We start from the raw sequence: 18,411 nt of genomic DNA, 5'->3' as shown, positions 1-18,411 counted from the left end.
GCTGGAAGATACTGCAGAGACTGATACAGTTCACTGAGGACACACACACACACACACATACGTGTTTTCGTGATATATCAGTACGTATGACAAAAATGTGACAAATGGGAACGTGCCTTTCCGAAGGTCCTAGAGGCATGGGAATCTCAAAAAATTTGACCCATGCTTCCAGGAACACACCCATCTGTTGAGATTTTGGCTAGGGCTAAATTTTGGTCAAACCTGAATTTAATGCTACTTGTGAGGACACTGTCAGGTTTATGTGACTTATGAGTACCATAAGGTCACACACAGATATTTCATGTTTAGGTGAATTGTGAAGCCCATGGAAACACATAATTTTCAAGTATACATGACTTATAAGGACCAGGTAACGGTAGGTTCTGCATTTTTAGCTTGGCTCCTTTTGAGATTACAATATAATAGACATGGATGCACAATAGTAATGCTCATCAGTTGGGTAACTTCTGACAGAAATATCAGACATTTATGTGTTAATAAAACAGTAAATCTGAGCTGTGTAAAGACTTTAAAAAAAAAAAAAGACATGGGTCAAATGTGGTCAGTCTACTTTTTAAGTCTTGATATTGTAATGCATTAATTCATTTTGTAGTGAATGTTCATGTGAATAAAAACGTGGAACATTATCTGCCTTTTTTATCATTTAATTGCAAAAAGCACCCAGCATAAACCACAGATTTATGAGTAAGAACAATGCAATACAGAAAACTGCAATACTGACATAACTGTGGAAGTAACAAAGTATCTCTCTTGCTTGTTTCTTTTTTTCTTGCATCTTTCTTTTAATGCTATGATCCTGTTGTGGCTGTAGTACCTTATGACAACCCAGTCTCTGCCTTTCAGAGCTGCCGGCTCTGCTTGGAGGCAGCAGTCACATTCCTTTTTACCTGGTACTTTGCAGCTTTTTATGAAGTGAAACATGCCGCTCAGCAACCTTCACTTCATCATTTGTCCACTTGCTTCTCACCGTCCCAGCTGTCATAAATGGAAACAAAAGAAAATATCTTAATGTGAATGCAAGAAAAGATAGAAAATATTCTAGTTTATAATGTGAATACAAAATGTTCTTAAACCTTGCTTTCTACTGGAGCACTTTAAAGGAGCAATAAGCACAATTCATCATACTTAGGTTGAAGGAATTAAAAATGACTATGTGAAGAACTAGAGGTGTAATTACATCTGGAGTACAGCATGAAGTCACAATCCCTCTCTCTGTGTTGATCTCCAGCCATAGACTTTGGTTTGGTTCACAGGCAGTGCAAAACAGCACACCTAGCAGTGAAAAGATATTGCTTATTGCTCCTTTAAGGATGCTTGGAATGAACCATTTGAAGTGCTGTGTTCTGCTGGGAATCAAATAAGATGAAATGATTTATGATAAAAGCTCTGAATAGTGTCATGTCTGAAAACAAACTTGTTCTTTGATCACAAGTATATTAACCTAAAACATTTTGTATTTTGGTGCCTTTACCCCTTCTTGGTGAAGTGTTGCTAATGTTTTTGTTGTCCAGGGTGATTGAGGCAGAGGTGCCCTTCATGTTGTCCAGGGCAGCTGAGTAAAGCGTGTGGCTTGGAACCCCCGGAATACTTGGTCCTTGAGCCTTTGAAAAGTAACAGTGAAATATGAGAATCAATGCATGCAATAGGTCTGTTTGCTTTTTTCTCTGCATTGTAGGCAAAGTCAGCGTTGGGCAGTGTGTAATTCTACATTAAGGGGCTAAGGGGCGGTCGTGGCTCAAGAGTTGTAATCAGAAGGTTGCCGGTTCGAGCCCCAGCTCCGACAGTCTCGGTCGTTGTGTCCTTGGGAAAGACACTTCACCTGTTGCCTACTGGTGGTGGTCAGAGGGCCCGGTGGCGCAAGTGTCCGGCAGCCTCGCCTCTGTCAGTGCGCCCCAGGGTGGCTGTGGCTACAATGTAGCTGCCATCACCAGTGTGTGAATGTCTGTGTGAATGGGTGGATGACTGGATGTGTAAAGCGCTTTGGGGTCCTTAGGGACTAGTAAAGCGCTATATAAATATAGAATATTTACCATTTGATATGAATATTTTACATGTGAACATAATCTACTAATAATACTCATCACAGTGTGATTGTTTGAAATCGGATAGAGTGTTATTATCTTCATGACAAACATCCCTGCTGTTCAGTTTCAATGTAACACAAACTAGAGTTGTTGGTTCTACCAATTGAGAAAGGCTAAAAAAACCCAAATTCATGTCCTTCACAGCTTAAAACAATCTGAGGACAATGTAACACAGAAATATCAAATTTAGTAGGAATAAAGATCAAGCTGATGCTTTAAAGGGAAAGTTTGGACTAACAAATGGTATAGACAATTACTTTATCCTAATGCTAATGTTGGTTTTGGTTAACTTCGACTAAAACTGATTGTTTTAGTACAATTAAAGTGCATTTCATTTATGCACTAGGCCCAACTGACACATATACTTGATGCCAAATACAAAAAAATAATGTGTAACCTGTTGGAAGAATGAAGTGGGTGTGTCACTCACCAATTGGTCTGAAGGAGGTTGAGGCAGGACCTCGGCACTTGGTGTCTGCAACAAAAGACAACAATATAACGTCAGAAACATTCTCTAGTATAAATCCCGACTATTTAATTAACTACAGATCATATTTGTATCAGTGAATATTATTACAGAAGGATCTGACTTCCTTATACCAGATTCTATAGAAACTTAACACTGTACGGTTCTGCTACCCAACGATATGAGGACAGTGTAACACACACTAGAGTTGTTGGTCCTACCACATGAGGAAGGCAACTGAAACACACTCCTGTCCTTCACAGCTTAAAACAATATGAGGACATGACGACTGAACACATGTAGAGTTCACATTCCTGACTTCTAACTTCTCCTGCTGTTGTCAATAAAAGCTCTAAACCCAACACTGATGTACAGCCATCTATTTCCCCAGAAATTAAATCATGTAAACTGATCAGCGGGAGCTTATTTTGACAAAAACATGTGTAAAACGACAAAAATATCAAATTTTGTCAGAATAAAGATCAAGCTGATGCTTTAAGGGAAAGTTTGGACTAACAAATGGTATAGACAATTACTTTATCCTAATGCTAATGTTGGTTTTGGTTAACTTCGACTAAAACTGATTGTTTTAGTACAATTAAAGTGCATTTCATTCATGCACTAGGCCCAACTGACACATATACTTGATGCCAAATACAAAAAAATAATGTGTAACCTGTTGGAAGAATGAAGTGGGTGTGTCACTCACCAATTGGTCTGAAGGAGGTTGAGGCAGGACCTCGGCACTTGGTGTCTGCAACAAAAGACAACAATATAACGTCAGAAACATTCTCTAGTATAAATCCCGACTATTTAATTAACTACAGATCATATTTGTATCAGTGAATATTATTACAGAAGGATCTGACTTCCTTATACCAGATTCTATAGAAACTTAACACTGTACGGTTCTGCTACCCAACGATATGAGGACAGTGTAACACACACTAGAGTTGTTGGTCCTACCACATGAGGAAGGCAACTGAAACACACTCCTGTCCTTCACAGCTTAAAACAATATGAGGACAGTGTAACACACACACTACAATCACTGGTCCTACCATATGAGGACTTCTACTTAAACACACTCCTGTCCTTCACAGCTTAAAACAATATGAGGACATGACGACTGAACACATGTAGAGTTCACATTCCTGACTTCTAACTTCTCCTGCTGTTGTCAATAAAAGCTCTAAACCCAACACTGATGTACAGCCATCTATTTCCCCAGAAATTAAATCATGTAAACTGATCAGCGGGAGCTTATTTTGACAAAAACATGTGTAAAACGACAAAAATATCAAATTTTGTCAGAATAAAGATCAAGCTGATGCTTTAAGGGAAAGTTTGGACTAACAAATGGTATAGACAATTACTTTATCCTAATGCTAATGTTGGTTTTGGTTAACTTCGACTAAAACTGATTGTTTTAGTACAATTAAAGTGCATTTCATTCATGCACTAGGCCCAACTGACACATATACTTGATGCCAAATACAAAAAAATAATGTGTAACCTGTTGGAAGAATGAAGTGGGTGTGTCACTCACCAATTGGTCTGAAGGAGGTTGAGGCAGGACCTCGGCACCTGGTGTCTGCAACAAAAGACAACAATATAACGTCAGAAACATTCTCTAGTATAAATCCCGACTATTTAATTAACTACAGATCATATTTGTATCAGTGAATATTATTACAGAAGGATCTGACTTCCTTATACCAGATTCTATAGAAACTTAACACTGTACGGTTCTGCTACCCAACGATATGAGGACAGTGTAACACACACTAGAGTTGTTGGTCCTACCACATGAGGAAGGCAACTGAAACACACTCCTGTCCTTCACAGCTTAAAACAATATGAGGACAGTGTAACACACACACTACAATCACTGGTCCTACCATATGAGGACTTCTACTTAAACACACTCCTGTCCTTCACAGCTTAAAACAATATGAGGACATGACGACTGAACACATGTAGAGTTCACATTCCTGACTTCTAACTTCTCCTGCTGTTGTCAATAAAAGCTCTAAACCCAACACTGATGTACAGCCATCTATTTCCCCAGAAATTAAATCATGTAAACTGATCAGCGGAAGCTTATTTTGACAAAAACATGTGTAAAACGACAAAAATATCAAATTTTGTCAGAATAAAGATCAAGCTGATGCTTTAAGGGAAAGTTTGGACTAACAAATGGTATAGACAATTACTTTATCCTAATGCTAATGTTGGTTTTGGTTAACTTCGACTAAAACTGATTGTTTTAGTACAATTAAAGTGCATTTCATTCATGCACTAGGCCCAACTGACACATATACTTGATGCCAAATACAAAAAAATAATGTGTAACCTGTTGGAAGAATGAAGTGGGTGTGTCACTCACCAATTGGTCTGAAGGAGGTTGAGGCAGGACCTCGGCACCTGGTGTCTGCAACAAAAGACAACAATATAACGTCAGAAACATTCTCTAGTATAAATCCCGACTATTTAATTAACTACAGATCATATTTGTATCAGTGAATATTATTACAGAAGGATCTGACTTCCTTATACCAGATTCTATAGAAACTTAACACTGTACGGTTCTGCTACCCAACGATATGAGGACAGTGTAACACACACTAGAGTTGTTGGTCCTACCACATGAGGAAGGCAACTGAAACACACTCCTGTCCTTCACAGCTTAAAACAATATGAGGACAGTGTAACACACACACTACAATCACTGGTCCTACCATATGAGGACTTCTACTTAAACACACTCCTGTCCTTCACAGCTTAAAACAATATGAGGACATGACGACTGAACACATGTAGAGTTCACATTCCTGACTTCTAACTTCTCCTGCTGTTGTCAATAAAAGCTCTAAACCCAACACTGATGTACAGCCATCTATTTCCCCAGAAATTAAATCATGTAAACTGATCAGCGGAAGCTTATTTTGACAAAAACATGTGTAAAACGACAAAAATATCAAATTTTGTCAGAATAAAGATCAAGCTGATGCTTTAAGGGAAAGTTTGGACTAACAAATGGTATAGACAATTACTTTATCCTAATGCTAATGTTGGTTTTGGTTAACTTCGACTAAAACTGATTGTTTTAGTACAATTAAAGTGCATTTCATTCATGCACTAGGCCCAACTGACACATATACTTGATGCCAAATACAAAAAAATAATGTGTAACCTGTTGGAAGAATGAAGTGGGTGTGTCACTCACCAATTGGTCTGAAGGAGGTTGAGGCAGGACCTCGGCACCTGGTGTCTGCAACAAAAGACAACAATATAACGTCAGAAACATTCTCTAGTATAAATCCCGACTATTTAATTAACTACAGATCATATTTGTATCAGTGAATATTATTACAGAAGGATCTGACTTCCTTATACCAGATTCTATAGAAACTTAACACTGTACGGTTCTGCTACCCAACGATATGAGGACAGTGTAACACACACTAGAGTTGTTGGTCCTACCACATGAGGAAGGCAACTGAAACACACTCCTGTCCTTCACAGCTTAAAACAATATGAGGACAGTGTAACACACACACTACAATCACTGGTCCTACCATATGAGGACTTCTACTTAAACACACTCCTGTCCTTCACAGCTTAAAACAATATGAGGACATGACGACTGAACACATGTAGAGTTCACATTCCTGACTTCTAACTTCTCCTGCTGTTGTCAATAAAAGCTCTAAACCCAACACTGATGTACAGCCATCTATTTCCCCAGAAATTAAATCATGTAAACTGATCAGCGGGAGCTTATTTTGACAAAAACATGTGTAAAACGACAAAAATATCAAATTTTGTCAGAATAAAGATCAAGCTGATGCTTTAAGGGAAAGTTTGGACTAACAAATGGTATAGACAATTACTTTATCCTAATGCTAATGTTGGTTTTGGTTAACTTCGACTAAAACTGATTGTTTTAGTACAATTAAAGTGCATTTCATTTATGCACTAGGCCCAACTGACACATATACTTGATGCCAAATACAAAAAAATAATGTGTAACCTGTTGGAAGAATGAAGTGGGTGTGTCACTCACCAATTGGTCTGAAGGAGGTTGAGGCAGGACCTCGGCACCTGGTGTCTGCAACAAAAGACAACAATATAACGTCAGAAACATTCTCTAGTATAAATCCCGACTATTTAATTAACTACAGATCATATTTGTATCAGTGAATATTATTACAGAAGGATCTGACTTCCTTATACCAGATTCTATAGAAACTTAACACTGTACGGTTCTGCTACCCAACGATATGAGGACAGTGTAACACACACTAGAGTTGTTGGTCCTACCACATGAGGAAGGCAACTGAAACACACTCCTGTCCTTCACAGCTTAAAACAATATGAGGACAGTGTAACACACACACTACAATCACTGGTCCTACCATATGAGGACTTCTACTTAAACACACTCCTGTCCTTCACAGCTTAAAACAATATGAGGACATGACGACTGAACACATGTAGAGTTCACATTCCTGACTTCTAACTTCTCCTGCTGTTGTCAATAAAAGCTCTAAACCCAACACTGATGTACAGCCATCTATTTCCCCAGAAATTAAATCATGTAAACTGATCAGCGGGAGCTTATTTTGACAAAAACATGTGTAAAACGACAAAAATATCAAATTTTGTCAGAATAAAGATCAAGCTGATGCTTTAAGGGAAAGTTTGGACTAACAAATGGTATAGACAATTACTTTATCCTAATGCTAATGTTGGTTTTGGTTAACTTCGACTAAAACTGATTGTTTTAGTACAATTAAAGTGCATTTCATTTATGCACTAGGCCCAACTGACACATATACTTGATGCCAAATACAAAAAAATAATGTGTAACCTGTTGGAAGAATGAAGTGGGTGTGTCACTCACCAATTGGTCTGAAGGAGGTTGAGGCAGGACCTTGGCACTTGGTGTCTGCAACAAAAGACAACAATATAACGTCAGAAACATTCTCTAGTATAAATCCCGACTATTTAATTAACTACAGATCATATTTGTATCAGTGAATATTATTACAGAAGGATCTGACTTCCTTATACCAGATTCTATAGAAACTTAACACTGTACGGTTCTGCTACCCAACGATATGAGGACAGTGTAACACACACTAGAGTTGTTGGTCCTACCACATGAGGAAGGCAACTGAAACACACTCCTGTCCTTCACAGCTTAAAACAATATGAGGACAGTGTAACACACACACTACAATCACTGGTCCTACCATATGAGGACTTCTACTTAAACACACTCCTGTCCTTCACAGCTTAAAACAATATGAGGACATGACGACTGAACACATGTAGAGTTCACATTCCTGACTTCTAACTTCTCCTGCTGTTGTCAATAAAAGCTCTAAACCCAACACTGATGTACAGCCATCTATTTCCCCAGAAATTAAATCATGTAAACTGATCAGCGGGAGCTTATTTTGACAAAAACATGTGTAAAACGACAAAAATATCAAATTTTGTCAGAATAAAGATCAAGCTGATGCTTTAAGGGAAAGTTTGGACTAACAAATGGTATAGACAATTACTTTATCCTAATGCTAATGTTGGTTTTGGTTAACTTCGACTAAAACTGATTGTTTTAGTACAATTAAAGTGCATTTCATTTATGCACTAGGCCCAACTGACACATATACTTGATGCCAAATACAAAAAAATAATGTGTAACCTGTTGGAAGAATGAAGTGGGTGTGTCACTCACCAATTGGTCTGAAGGAGGTTGAGGCAGGACCTCGGCACCTGGTGTCTGCAACAAAAGACAACAATATAACGTCAGAAACATTCTCTAGTATAAATCCCGACTATTTAATTAACTACAGATCATATTTGTATCAGTGAATATTATTACAGAAGGATCTGACTTCCTTATACCAGATTCTATAGAAACTTAACACTGTACGGTTCTGCTACCCAACGATATGAGGACAGTGTAACACACACTAGAGTTGTTGGTCCTACCACATGAGGAAGGCAACTGAAACACACTCCTGTCCTTCACAGCTTAAAACAATATGAGGACAGTGTAACACACACACTACAATCACTGGTCCTACCATATGAGGACTTCTACTTAAACACACTCCTGTCCTTCACAGCTTAAAACAATATGAGGACATGACGACTGAACACATGTAGAGTTCACATTCCTGACTTCTAACTTCTCCTGCTGTTGTCAATAAAAGCTCTAAACCCAACACTGATGTACAGCCATCTATTTCCCCAGAAATTAAATCATGTAAACTGATCAGCGGAAGCTTATTTTGACAAAAACATGTGTAAAACGACAAAAATATCAAATTTTGTCAGAATAAAGATCAAGCTGATGCTTTAAGGGAAAGTTTGGACTAACAAATGGTATAGACAATTACTTTATCCTAATGCTAATGTTGGTTTTGGTTAACTTCGACTAAAACTGATTGTTTTAGTACAATTAAAGTGCATTTCATTCATGCACTAGGCCCAACTGACACATATACTTGATGCCAAATACAAAAAAATAATGTGTAACCTGTTGGAAGAATGAAGTGGGTGTGTCACTCACCAATTGGTCTGAAGGAGGTTGAGGCAGGACCTCGGCACCTGGTGTCTGCAACAAAAGACAACAATATAACGTCAGAAACATTCTCTAGTATAAATCCCGACTATTTAACCCTCGTTTTACCCTAGCGAAAAAAGGGACCCGCTTGGGTAACTTTGGATTTTTGATTCTCAATATATCAGTCATTTTAAAGACTAGTTGCATGAAACTTGGCCAGGATGTGTGTTTTAGGATTATTTTTGAAATTCAATGATCCCCTCTATGGTGTGGTGTATAGTAAAGAAGATTCACATATGTACTACCTCCTTTTACCCTTGTATCCGTTTGGGCCCCATTGACTCCCATTATAATCACATATTTTCGATATACTGTAATCCTGACATGCGATAATGCCTTTCTCGTGAATACCTAATGGATCTAAGCCTCAGCCTTCAAAATAAAGGAAAAATAGGTTTTGGATCAAATGAGCACAATATTAGGTACAGCACCACCATAGACATTTTCAGTGCTTTTGAATGGAGGACATGGTTATCTTACTATGCAAAATACATGACAATAAAACAGCTGACCACCATAAAATAGTCTTGATGTAGTGGAACTGATATAAGAGAGTGGTGTGAATGTGATTGAGAATATATATATATATATACTGTGTGTGTCGGTCACAAACAAAACGGCCCGTAGAGCCGCCTCCTTGAAGTGAACAACGGGAGCCTGCTCCGTTTTTTTCTCCTTTCTCTGAACCTCTGTCAATGTTATTTTGCTTCACTTTGCACATGAACCTTGTTTTTGCCCTCAGCAGAGAGGGGAGGGGTGCAAAAGCAGCCACGTGTTTGCAGAGCAGAGGGGGAGGGGTGCAAAAACAGCCACCTGTTTGCTGAGCAGAGGGGGGGAGGGGCAGTCGTTACTCTCCCAGTGGCATCTCAACAGAGCCGGAGGGAGAGAGACAGATCGTTTTGGATTCAAGTGCACACTTGAAGTCTGTGAGAATAGTTTGCAGCCTTGTCTTACTAGTCATTTCTGCACAGACGCCACTAAATGCACAGACTCGCGCACACACAACACGAAGCGCACGGTCAATTTAGGGGAGCTTGGAAGCTGTGCTCATCGTGCAAACAGCGCGTTATTATCGTAACGGCTGCAAAAGTTAGGATATGTCCTGTCTGCAACATCCATCTTCACCTGTTGGAAGAATGAAGTGGGTGTGTCACTCACCAATTGGTCTGAAGGAGGTTGAGACAGGACCTCGGCACTTGGTGTCTGCAACAAAAGACAACAATATAACGTCAGAAACATTCTCTAGTATAAATCCCGACTATTTAATTAACTACAGATCATATTTGTATCAGTGAATATTATTACAGAAGGATCTGACTTCCTTATACCAGATTCTATAGAAACTTAACACTGTACGGTTCTGCTACCCAACGATATGAGGACAGTGTAACACACACTAGAGTTGTTGGTCCTACCACATGAGGAAGGCAACTGAAACACACTCCTGTCCTTCACAGCTTAAAACAATATGAGGACAGTGTAACACACACACTACAATCACTGGTCCTACCATATGAGGACTTCTACTTAAACACACTCCTGTCCTTCACAGCTTAAAACAATATGAGGACATGACGACTGAACACATGTAGAGTTCACATTCCTGACTTCTAACTTCTCCTGCTGTTGTCAATAAAAGCTCTAAACCCAACACTGATGTACAGCCATCTATTTCCCCAGAAATTAAATCATGTAAACTGATCAGCGGGAGCTTATTTTGACAAAAACATGTGTAAAACGACAAAAATATCAAATTTTGTCAGAATAAAGATCAAGCTGATGCTTTAAGGGAAAGTTTGGACTAACAAATGGTATAGACAATTACTTTATCCTAATGCTAATGTTGGTTTTGGTTAACTTCGACTAAAACTGATTGTTTTAGTACAATTAAAGTGCATTTCATTTATGCACTAGGCCCAACTGACACATATACTTGATGCCAAATACAAAAAAATAATGTGTAACCTGTTGGAAGAATGAAGTGGGTGTGTCACTCACCAATTGGTCTGAAGGAGGTTGAGGCAGGACCTCGGCACTTGGTGTCTGCAACAAAAGACAACAATATAACGTCAGAAACATTCTCTAGTATAAATCCCGACTATTTAACCCTCGTTTTACCCTAGCGAAAAAAGGGACCCGCTTGGGTAACTTTGGATTTTTGATTCTCAATATATCAGTCATTTTAAAGACTAGTTGCATGAAACTTGGCCAGGATGTGTGTTTTAGGATTATTTTTGAAATTCAATGATCCCCTCTATGGTGTGGTGTATAGTAAAGAAGATTCACATATGTACTACCTCCTTTTACCCTTGTATCCGTTTGGGCCCCATTGACTCCCATTATAATCACATATTTTCGATATACTGTAATCCTGACATGCGATAATGCCTTTCTCGTGAATACCTAATGGATCTAAGCCTCAGCCTTCAAAATAAAGGAAAAATAGGTTTTGGATCAAATGAGCACAATATTAGGTACAGCACCACCATAGACATTTTCAGTGCTTTTGAATGGAGGACATGGTTATCTTACTATGCAAAATACATGACAATAAAACAGCTGACCACCATAAAATAGTCTTGATGTAGTGGAACTGATATAAGAGAGTGGTGTGAATGTGATTGAGAATATATATATATACTGTGTGTGTCGGTCACAAACAAAACGGCCCGTAGAGCCGCCTCCTTGAAGTGAACAACGGGAGCCTGCTCCGTTTTTTTCTCCTTTCTCTGAACCTCTGTCAATGTTATTTTGCTTCACTTTGCACATGAGCCTTGTTTTTGCCCTCAGCAGAGAGGGGAGGGGTGCAAAAGCAGCCACGTGTTTGTTGAGCAGAGGGGGGAGGGGTGCAAAAGCAGCCACGTGTTTGCAGAGCAGAGGGGGAGGGGTGCAAAAACAGCCACCTGTTTGCTGAGCAGAGGGGGGGAGGGGCAGTCGTTACTCTCCCAGTGGCATCTCAACAGAGCCAGAGGGAGAGAGAGAGATCGTTTTGGATTCAAGTGCACACTTGAAGTCTGTGAGAATAGTTTGCAGCCTTGTCTTACTAGTCATTTCTGCACAGACGCCACTAAATGCACAGACTCGCGCACACACAACACGAAGCGCACGGTCAATTTAGGGGAGCTTGGAAGCTGTGCTCATCGTGCAAACAGCGCGTTATTATCGTAACGGCTGCAAAAGTTAGGATATGTCCTGTCTGCAACATCCATCTTCACCTGTTGGAAGAATGAAGTGGGTGTGTCACTCACCAATTGGTCTGAAGGAGGTTGAGACAGGACCTCGGCACTTGGTGTCTGCAACAAAAGACAACAATATAACGTCAGAAACATTCTCTAGTATAAATCCCGACTATTTAATTAACTACAGATCATATTTGTATCAGTGAATATTATTACAGAAGGATCTGACTTCCTTATACCAGATTCTATAGAAACTTAACACTGTACGGTTCTGCTACCCAATGATATGAGGACAGTGTAACACACACTAGAGTTGTTGGTCCTACCACATGAGGAAGGCAACTGAAACACACTCCTGTCCTTCACAGCTTAAAACAATATGAGGACAGTGTAACACACACTACAATCACTGGTCCTACCATATGAGGACTTCTACTTTCCTGTTGGAGGTTGAGACACGACAGAGGGACAGCAGGGTAGTAGCTTGCACAAATGATTCTATTGACACAACAGGGAAGTGAGATTAATGAACTGAACGCAACAGACTCTTTCAAAATAAAACAGGAAACATGGCATGAAAATACAAACGTGGTAATATACAGCCCTAACATAAACTCCTTAAAACGATATTAATAACGTTAAGCCAAACTCAACTAACCCGCCATTAAACATAAGAAACTCAAAAACCTTAGAATAACATCAGAAACGCTGGGCCAGAGACCCAGACCGTGAGCAAATAACTATAATATTATTGATTTGTGCTGAATAAGAAAACATTAATATTATCATTTAAATCCCCCCAAGCATATCTTGTGTTGAAAAAAAAAGAAGTGTGTTGCAGTTAGCTACACTGAGCTTAGACTGACTGTCTCTGCAGTTGAAGATGCAGAGCACATGCAAGGCCGCAGGTCCCTTTAACTCCGGTGGGAATTTAAAAACAGTTAAATTTAACTTCTAATATCTATTGTTAAAGATAAATCTTAAGTAATTTTTTAGCATTTATCATCATTCACCACTTTCAATTTGTTCAAATCGGTTGTGTATTGTTTTAATTCCGTTTAACTAACCTTAATTAGCTTGTTAAACATACAACTTTACCTCGCGGAGCTTGCGTCGACGCATGGATATCAAAGGTAAATACATACCTCAAGATAAATCTCTCCTGAGTGCTGAAGGTCCCGGATGTGCCGTTCACGCAGAGCTCCGGCGAGTTTGTATCTTGCCGTGACCAGCAGCTCTTTGGTTGACGCTTTCGAACAATCAGATGCATCTTTACTCACTTTTTGACCAATCAGAGACGTTGTTCTATGCTCCACTGACGAAATGCTGCATCCTCTCACCAGCCACCGGTCTCTCCTCGTCCATTTAACAACAAAAACACAGCAACACGTGCTGGATTTGAGGTAGGAACACTTGAGAACTGTCACAATGTTTTGCAAACTGCTGTTACAGTTAATTTCGTTCCGTTAATTTGTTTGGTTCCTATTCTGAAGTAACACTTAATACACATGGGGTTAGCTTGCTGGTCTAGTTTAAGTTAGCATGGGCATGCTGTTCACTGATAGAGTAAGGCTAAAATTGTCCTGATATTGTCAGTGTGTTATCATAAACATGCAGCACCCCTAGACCCCCAAGTTAAAATACAGATAATAGATAAGCAATTTAAGAAAATAAGTATAATGTGTATAATAAATGATTTTACTGTCACTTTCCTGGGTCTGTTGACCCAGCGTTTTAAGTTTTAGTTTGTTTAGATGTCGATGTTTATTTATAAGTTCTTTAGGTTTGCTAAGTTCATTTGTTTATTAGATTACCCTTGTGATGTCTGTTTTATTGGGAAAGTCTTTGTCCTATATGCAGTGAGTCTAGTTTTGTTTCCCCTTGTCCCAGCTGTTCCTCATCCCCTCATTATCTCTCTGTGTACTTGCAGTGGCTTGCAAAAGTATTCGTCCCTCTTTTCCACATTTTGTCACATTACTGCCACAAACACAAATTGTCATGGTCCTGGGTCGGTGACCCAGCGCTTTTAGTTTATTATTATTATTATGATGATGATGATGATTATTATTGTTTGATTTCTATGTGTTATATTTGGTCTGCCTCTGAGTCTGCGTCTGTGTCTCTGTCTATGCTGTCACCCCGTCTGTTTGTGAATCTGTCTGTTTAGTTCTGTGTCTTGTTTGGTTCCCCGTGTCTGAGTTTCCTGTTTTATTGTGAAGGTCTCTGTCTGATGTGAGTGTGTTCAGTTTACGTTTCCCCTGTCCCGTCAGCTCTGATTCCTCCCAGCCGTGTTGCCCTCCTGTCTCTCATCCCCTGATTACTGGTGTGTGTATTTAAGCCCTGTGTGTTCTCCTGCCTGTTACTCGGTGTCCTGCTCGGCGGCTGCCGCGCATCCCTTTGTTGTATGCACCCAGGTCTGTTATTTTAGTTCTTCCCAGTTTAGGTGTCTTCAGTTATTTGTCATGCCCCACTGCTTGTTTGCCACTACACCTTGTAAATAAACTTCACTAGCATTTTCATCCACTGCTTGCATCTTGGGTCCTCCTTCCTCCACACCACACGGCTCGCCTTCCCAGCCGTGACACAAATCAATTTTAATGGAATCCAATTGCAGCAAAAGGTGGTTCTACAAAGTATTGACTCAGGGGGCTGAATAATTGCGCACACCCCACTTTTCAGTTATTTATTTGTAAAAAATGTTTGGAATCATGTATGATTTTTGTTCCACTTCTCACGTGTACACCACTTTGTATTGGTCTTTCACGTGGAATTCCAATAAAATTGATTCATGTTTGTGGCTGTAATGTGCCAAAATGTGGGAAAGTTAAAGGGGGCCGAATACTTTTGCAAGCCACTGTAAGTCCTGTCCTCATTTGTTCAGTGTCAGGTCATCTGTTGTCTTTGGTGCCACGTTTCCATGTTCCAGGTATCTTTGTATCCATGTCAGGTTTCATGGTTTGTTTGTTTTTTTTAATAAAAAATATTTTCCCCAGGTTAGGTTATTGTTTAGCTTCACCTCTGCCTTTTGTTTTGTAATCTTTTAATTTAATTAAATTTTATTTATATAGCGCCAAATCACAACAACAATCGCCTGAAGGCGCTTTATATTGTACAGTAGATCGCACAATAATAGATACAGAGAAAAACCCAACAATCATATGACCACCTATGAGCAAGCGCTTTGGCGACAGTGGGAAGGAAAAACTCCCTTTTAACAGGAAGAAACCTCCAGCAGAACCAGGCTCAGGGAGCGGCGGGCATCTGCTGTGACCAGTTGGGGTGAGAAAAGGAAGACAGGACAAAGACATGCTGTGGATTAATAACAAGTATGATTCAGTGCAGAGAGGTCTATTAACACACAGTGAGTGAGAAAGGTGACTGGAAAGGAAAAAACTCAGTGCTTCATGGGAATCCCCCGGCTGCCTACGTCTATTGCAGCACAACTAAGGGAGGATCCAGGGTCACCTGATCCAGCCCTAACTATATGCTTTAGCAAAAAGGAAAGTTTGAAGCCTAATCTTAAAAGTAGAGATTAATAAACGGCTTGCTTTCTGTTAATATTCAAATTTTCTTTCACGTTCCTTTGTGTCAGCATTTTGGGTCCACTCCTCAAATTCATACATATGTCTAACCGTTTTTCCCCACTCGGCGACACACCCGTCGGGGGTCAAACTCTGGTAATTGGCAATTCTGTTCTCAGACATGTGAAGCTAGAGACACCGGAAACCATAGTCAATTGTCTTCCAGGGGCCAGAACAGGCGACATTGAAGGAAATTTAAAACTACTGGCTAAGGGTAAACGTAAATTCAGTAAAATCATAATTCACGTCGGCAGTAATGACACCCGGTTACGCCAATCGGAGGTCACTAAAATCAACATTGAATCGGTGTGTAACTTTGCCAAAACAATGTGGGACTCTGTAGTTTTCTCTGGTCCCCTCCCCAATCAGACCAGGAGTGACATGTTTAGCCGCATGTTCTCCTTAAATTGCTGGCTGTCTGAGTGGTGTCCCAGAAACGATGTGGGCTTCATAGATAATTGGCAAACCTTCTGGAGGAAACCTGGTCTTATAAGGAGAGACGGCAGCTCTCATTTCTAGAAATATGGACAAATTAATTAAACCCCCCATAATATGACTATCCAGAGTTGGGACCAGGAAGCAGAGTTGCAGTCTTACACGCCTCTCTGCAGCTTCTCTCCTCCTGCTACCCCCCCAAAAACCCATCTCCATAGAGACTGTGTCAGCTTCCAAAAAGACAAAAAACAATCTAAAAACCAGCAACAAACAACTTAAACATAAACAATTACAAAGAAAGAACAATACAGTATCCACATCCTAACTAAAGAGTAAAACAGTGAAATGTGGATTATTAAATATTAGGTCTCTCTCCTCCAAGTCTCTGTTAGTACATGACTTAATAATTGATCAACAAATCGATTTACTCTGCCTTACAGAAACCTGGTTTTAGCAGGATGATTATGTTAGTTTAAATGAATCAACACCCCCGAGTCATTCTAACTACCAGAAACCTCGAAGCACAGGCCGAGGGGGCGGTGTGGCAGCAATTTTTCACACCAGCCTATTAATTAATGAAAGACCAAGACAGACTTTTAATTCATTTGAAAGCCTGATGCTTAGCATTGTCCACCCCAGCTGAAAAATTTTAGAAACCAGTCTTATTTGTTATCATCTAATTGTCCACCTGGGCCTTACACAGAGTTTCTCTCTGATTTCTCAGACTTTTTATCTGATTTAGTGCTCAGCTCAGATAAAATAATTATTGTGGGTGATTTTAACATCCATGTAGATGCTAAGAATGACAGCCTCAACATGGCATTTAATCTGTTATTAGACTCAATTGGCTTCTCTCAACATGTAAAAGAACCCACCCACCACTTTAATCACACTCTAGATCTTGTTTTTAACATATGGCATAGAAACTGAACATTTAACAGTGTTTCCTGAAAACCCTCTCCTGTCTGATCATTTCCTGATAACATTTACATTTACAATAATTGATTACACAGCAGTGGAGAGTAGACTTTATCACAGATGTCTTTCTGAAAGCGCTGTAACTATGTTTAAGAATGTAATCCACCCACTGTTATCATCTTCAATGACCTGTACCAACACAGAGCAGAGCAGCTATCTGAACGCTACCCCAACAGAGGTCAATTATCTTGTTAATAATAATTTTACCTCCTCACTACATATGACTCTGGATACTGTAGCTCCTGTGAAAACTAAGGTCTCAGATCAGAAGTACCTGACTCTGTGGTATAATTCTCAAACATGTAGCCTAAAGCAGATGACTCGTAAGCTGGAGAGGAAATGGCGTGTCACAAATTTAGAGGATCATCATAATTGGAGAAATATTTTGCTGATTTATAAGAAAGCCCCCCGCAAAGCCAGAACATCTTACTATTTGTCACTGATTGAAGACAATAAGAACAACCCCAGGTTTCTCTTCAGCACTGTAGCCAGGCTGACAAACAGTCAGAGCTCTTTTGAGCCAACCATCGTTAACTAGTAATGACTTCATGAACTTCTTCACAAATAAAATTCTTATCATTAGAGAAAAAAATTACCAATAATCATCCCACAGATGTAACATTATCTACAGCTACTTTTAGTACCGTTGATGTTAAGTTAGACTCTTTTTCTCCAATTGATCTTTCTGAGTTAACTTCTATAATTACTTCCTCCAATCCTCCGTGTCTTTTAGACCCCATTCCTACAAAACTGCTCAAAGAAGTCCTGCCATTAATTAATGCTTCAATCTTAAATATGATCAACCTATCTCTAATAATCGGCTATGTACCACAGGCCTTCAAGCTGGCTGTAGTTAAACCTTTACTCAAAAAGCCATCTCTAGACCCAGCAGTCTTAGCTAATTATAGGCCAATCTCCAACCTTCCTTTCATATCAAAAATCCTTGAAAGAGTAGTTGTCAAACAGCTAACAGATCATCTGCAGAGGAATGGCTTATTTGAAGAGTTTCAGTCAGGTTTCAGAG

At 39.5% G+C, this 18,411-nt stretch overlaps 1 protein-coding gene across 11 annotated transcripts; it reads right to left on the bottom strand.

The window, feature by feature from the left end:
* Positions 1–45: 45 nt before the first annotated feature.
* On the bottom strand, positions 46–16,226 carry LOC308385001 (uncharacterized protein). Of its 11 annotated transcripts, none has more exons than XM_080863705.1 (13): positions 13,539–16,226; positions 12,813–12,891; positions 12,463–12,507; positions 11,213–11,257; positions 10,373–10,417; positions 9,161–9,205; positions 8,321–8,365; positions 4,121–4,165; positions 3,281–3,325; positions 2,536–2,580; positions 1,493–1,622; positions 1,199–1,293; positions 46–996 (listed from the first exon to the last, which is right to left on the bottom strand). In XM_080863705.1, the coding sequence occupies exons 1-13, from the start codon at positions 13,661–13,663 to the stop codon at positions 985–987; spliced, it is 801 nt and encodes a 266-aa protein (XP_080719831.1). In that variant the 5' UTR covers positions 13,664–16,226; the 3' UTR covers positions 46–984. The 11 variants fall into 11 exon arrangements, with proteins under 11 accessions (XP_080719831.1, XP_080719835.1, XP_080719841.1 ...); XM_080863709.1 differs by having other exon boundaries at positions 12,463–12,510; positions 12,837–12,891; XM_080863715.1 differs by lacking the exon at positions 13,539–16,226 and adding an exon at positions 13,461–13,512.
* Positions 16,227–18,411: the final 2,185 nt, after the last annotated feature.

The sequence above is a fragment of the Rhamphochromis sp. 'chilingali' genome (assembly GCF_963969265.1).
Source record: "Rhamphochromis sp. 'chilingali' genome assembly, chromosome: 17".
In the NCBI taxonomy this organism is placed as follows: domain Eukaryota; kingdom Metazoa; phylum Chordata; class Actinopteri; order Cichliformes; family Cichlidae; genus Rhamphochromis; species Rhamphochromis sp. 'chilingali'.
This window is presented reverse-complemented; position numbering and strand designations above follow the sequence as displayed.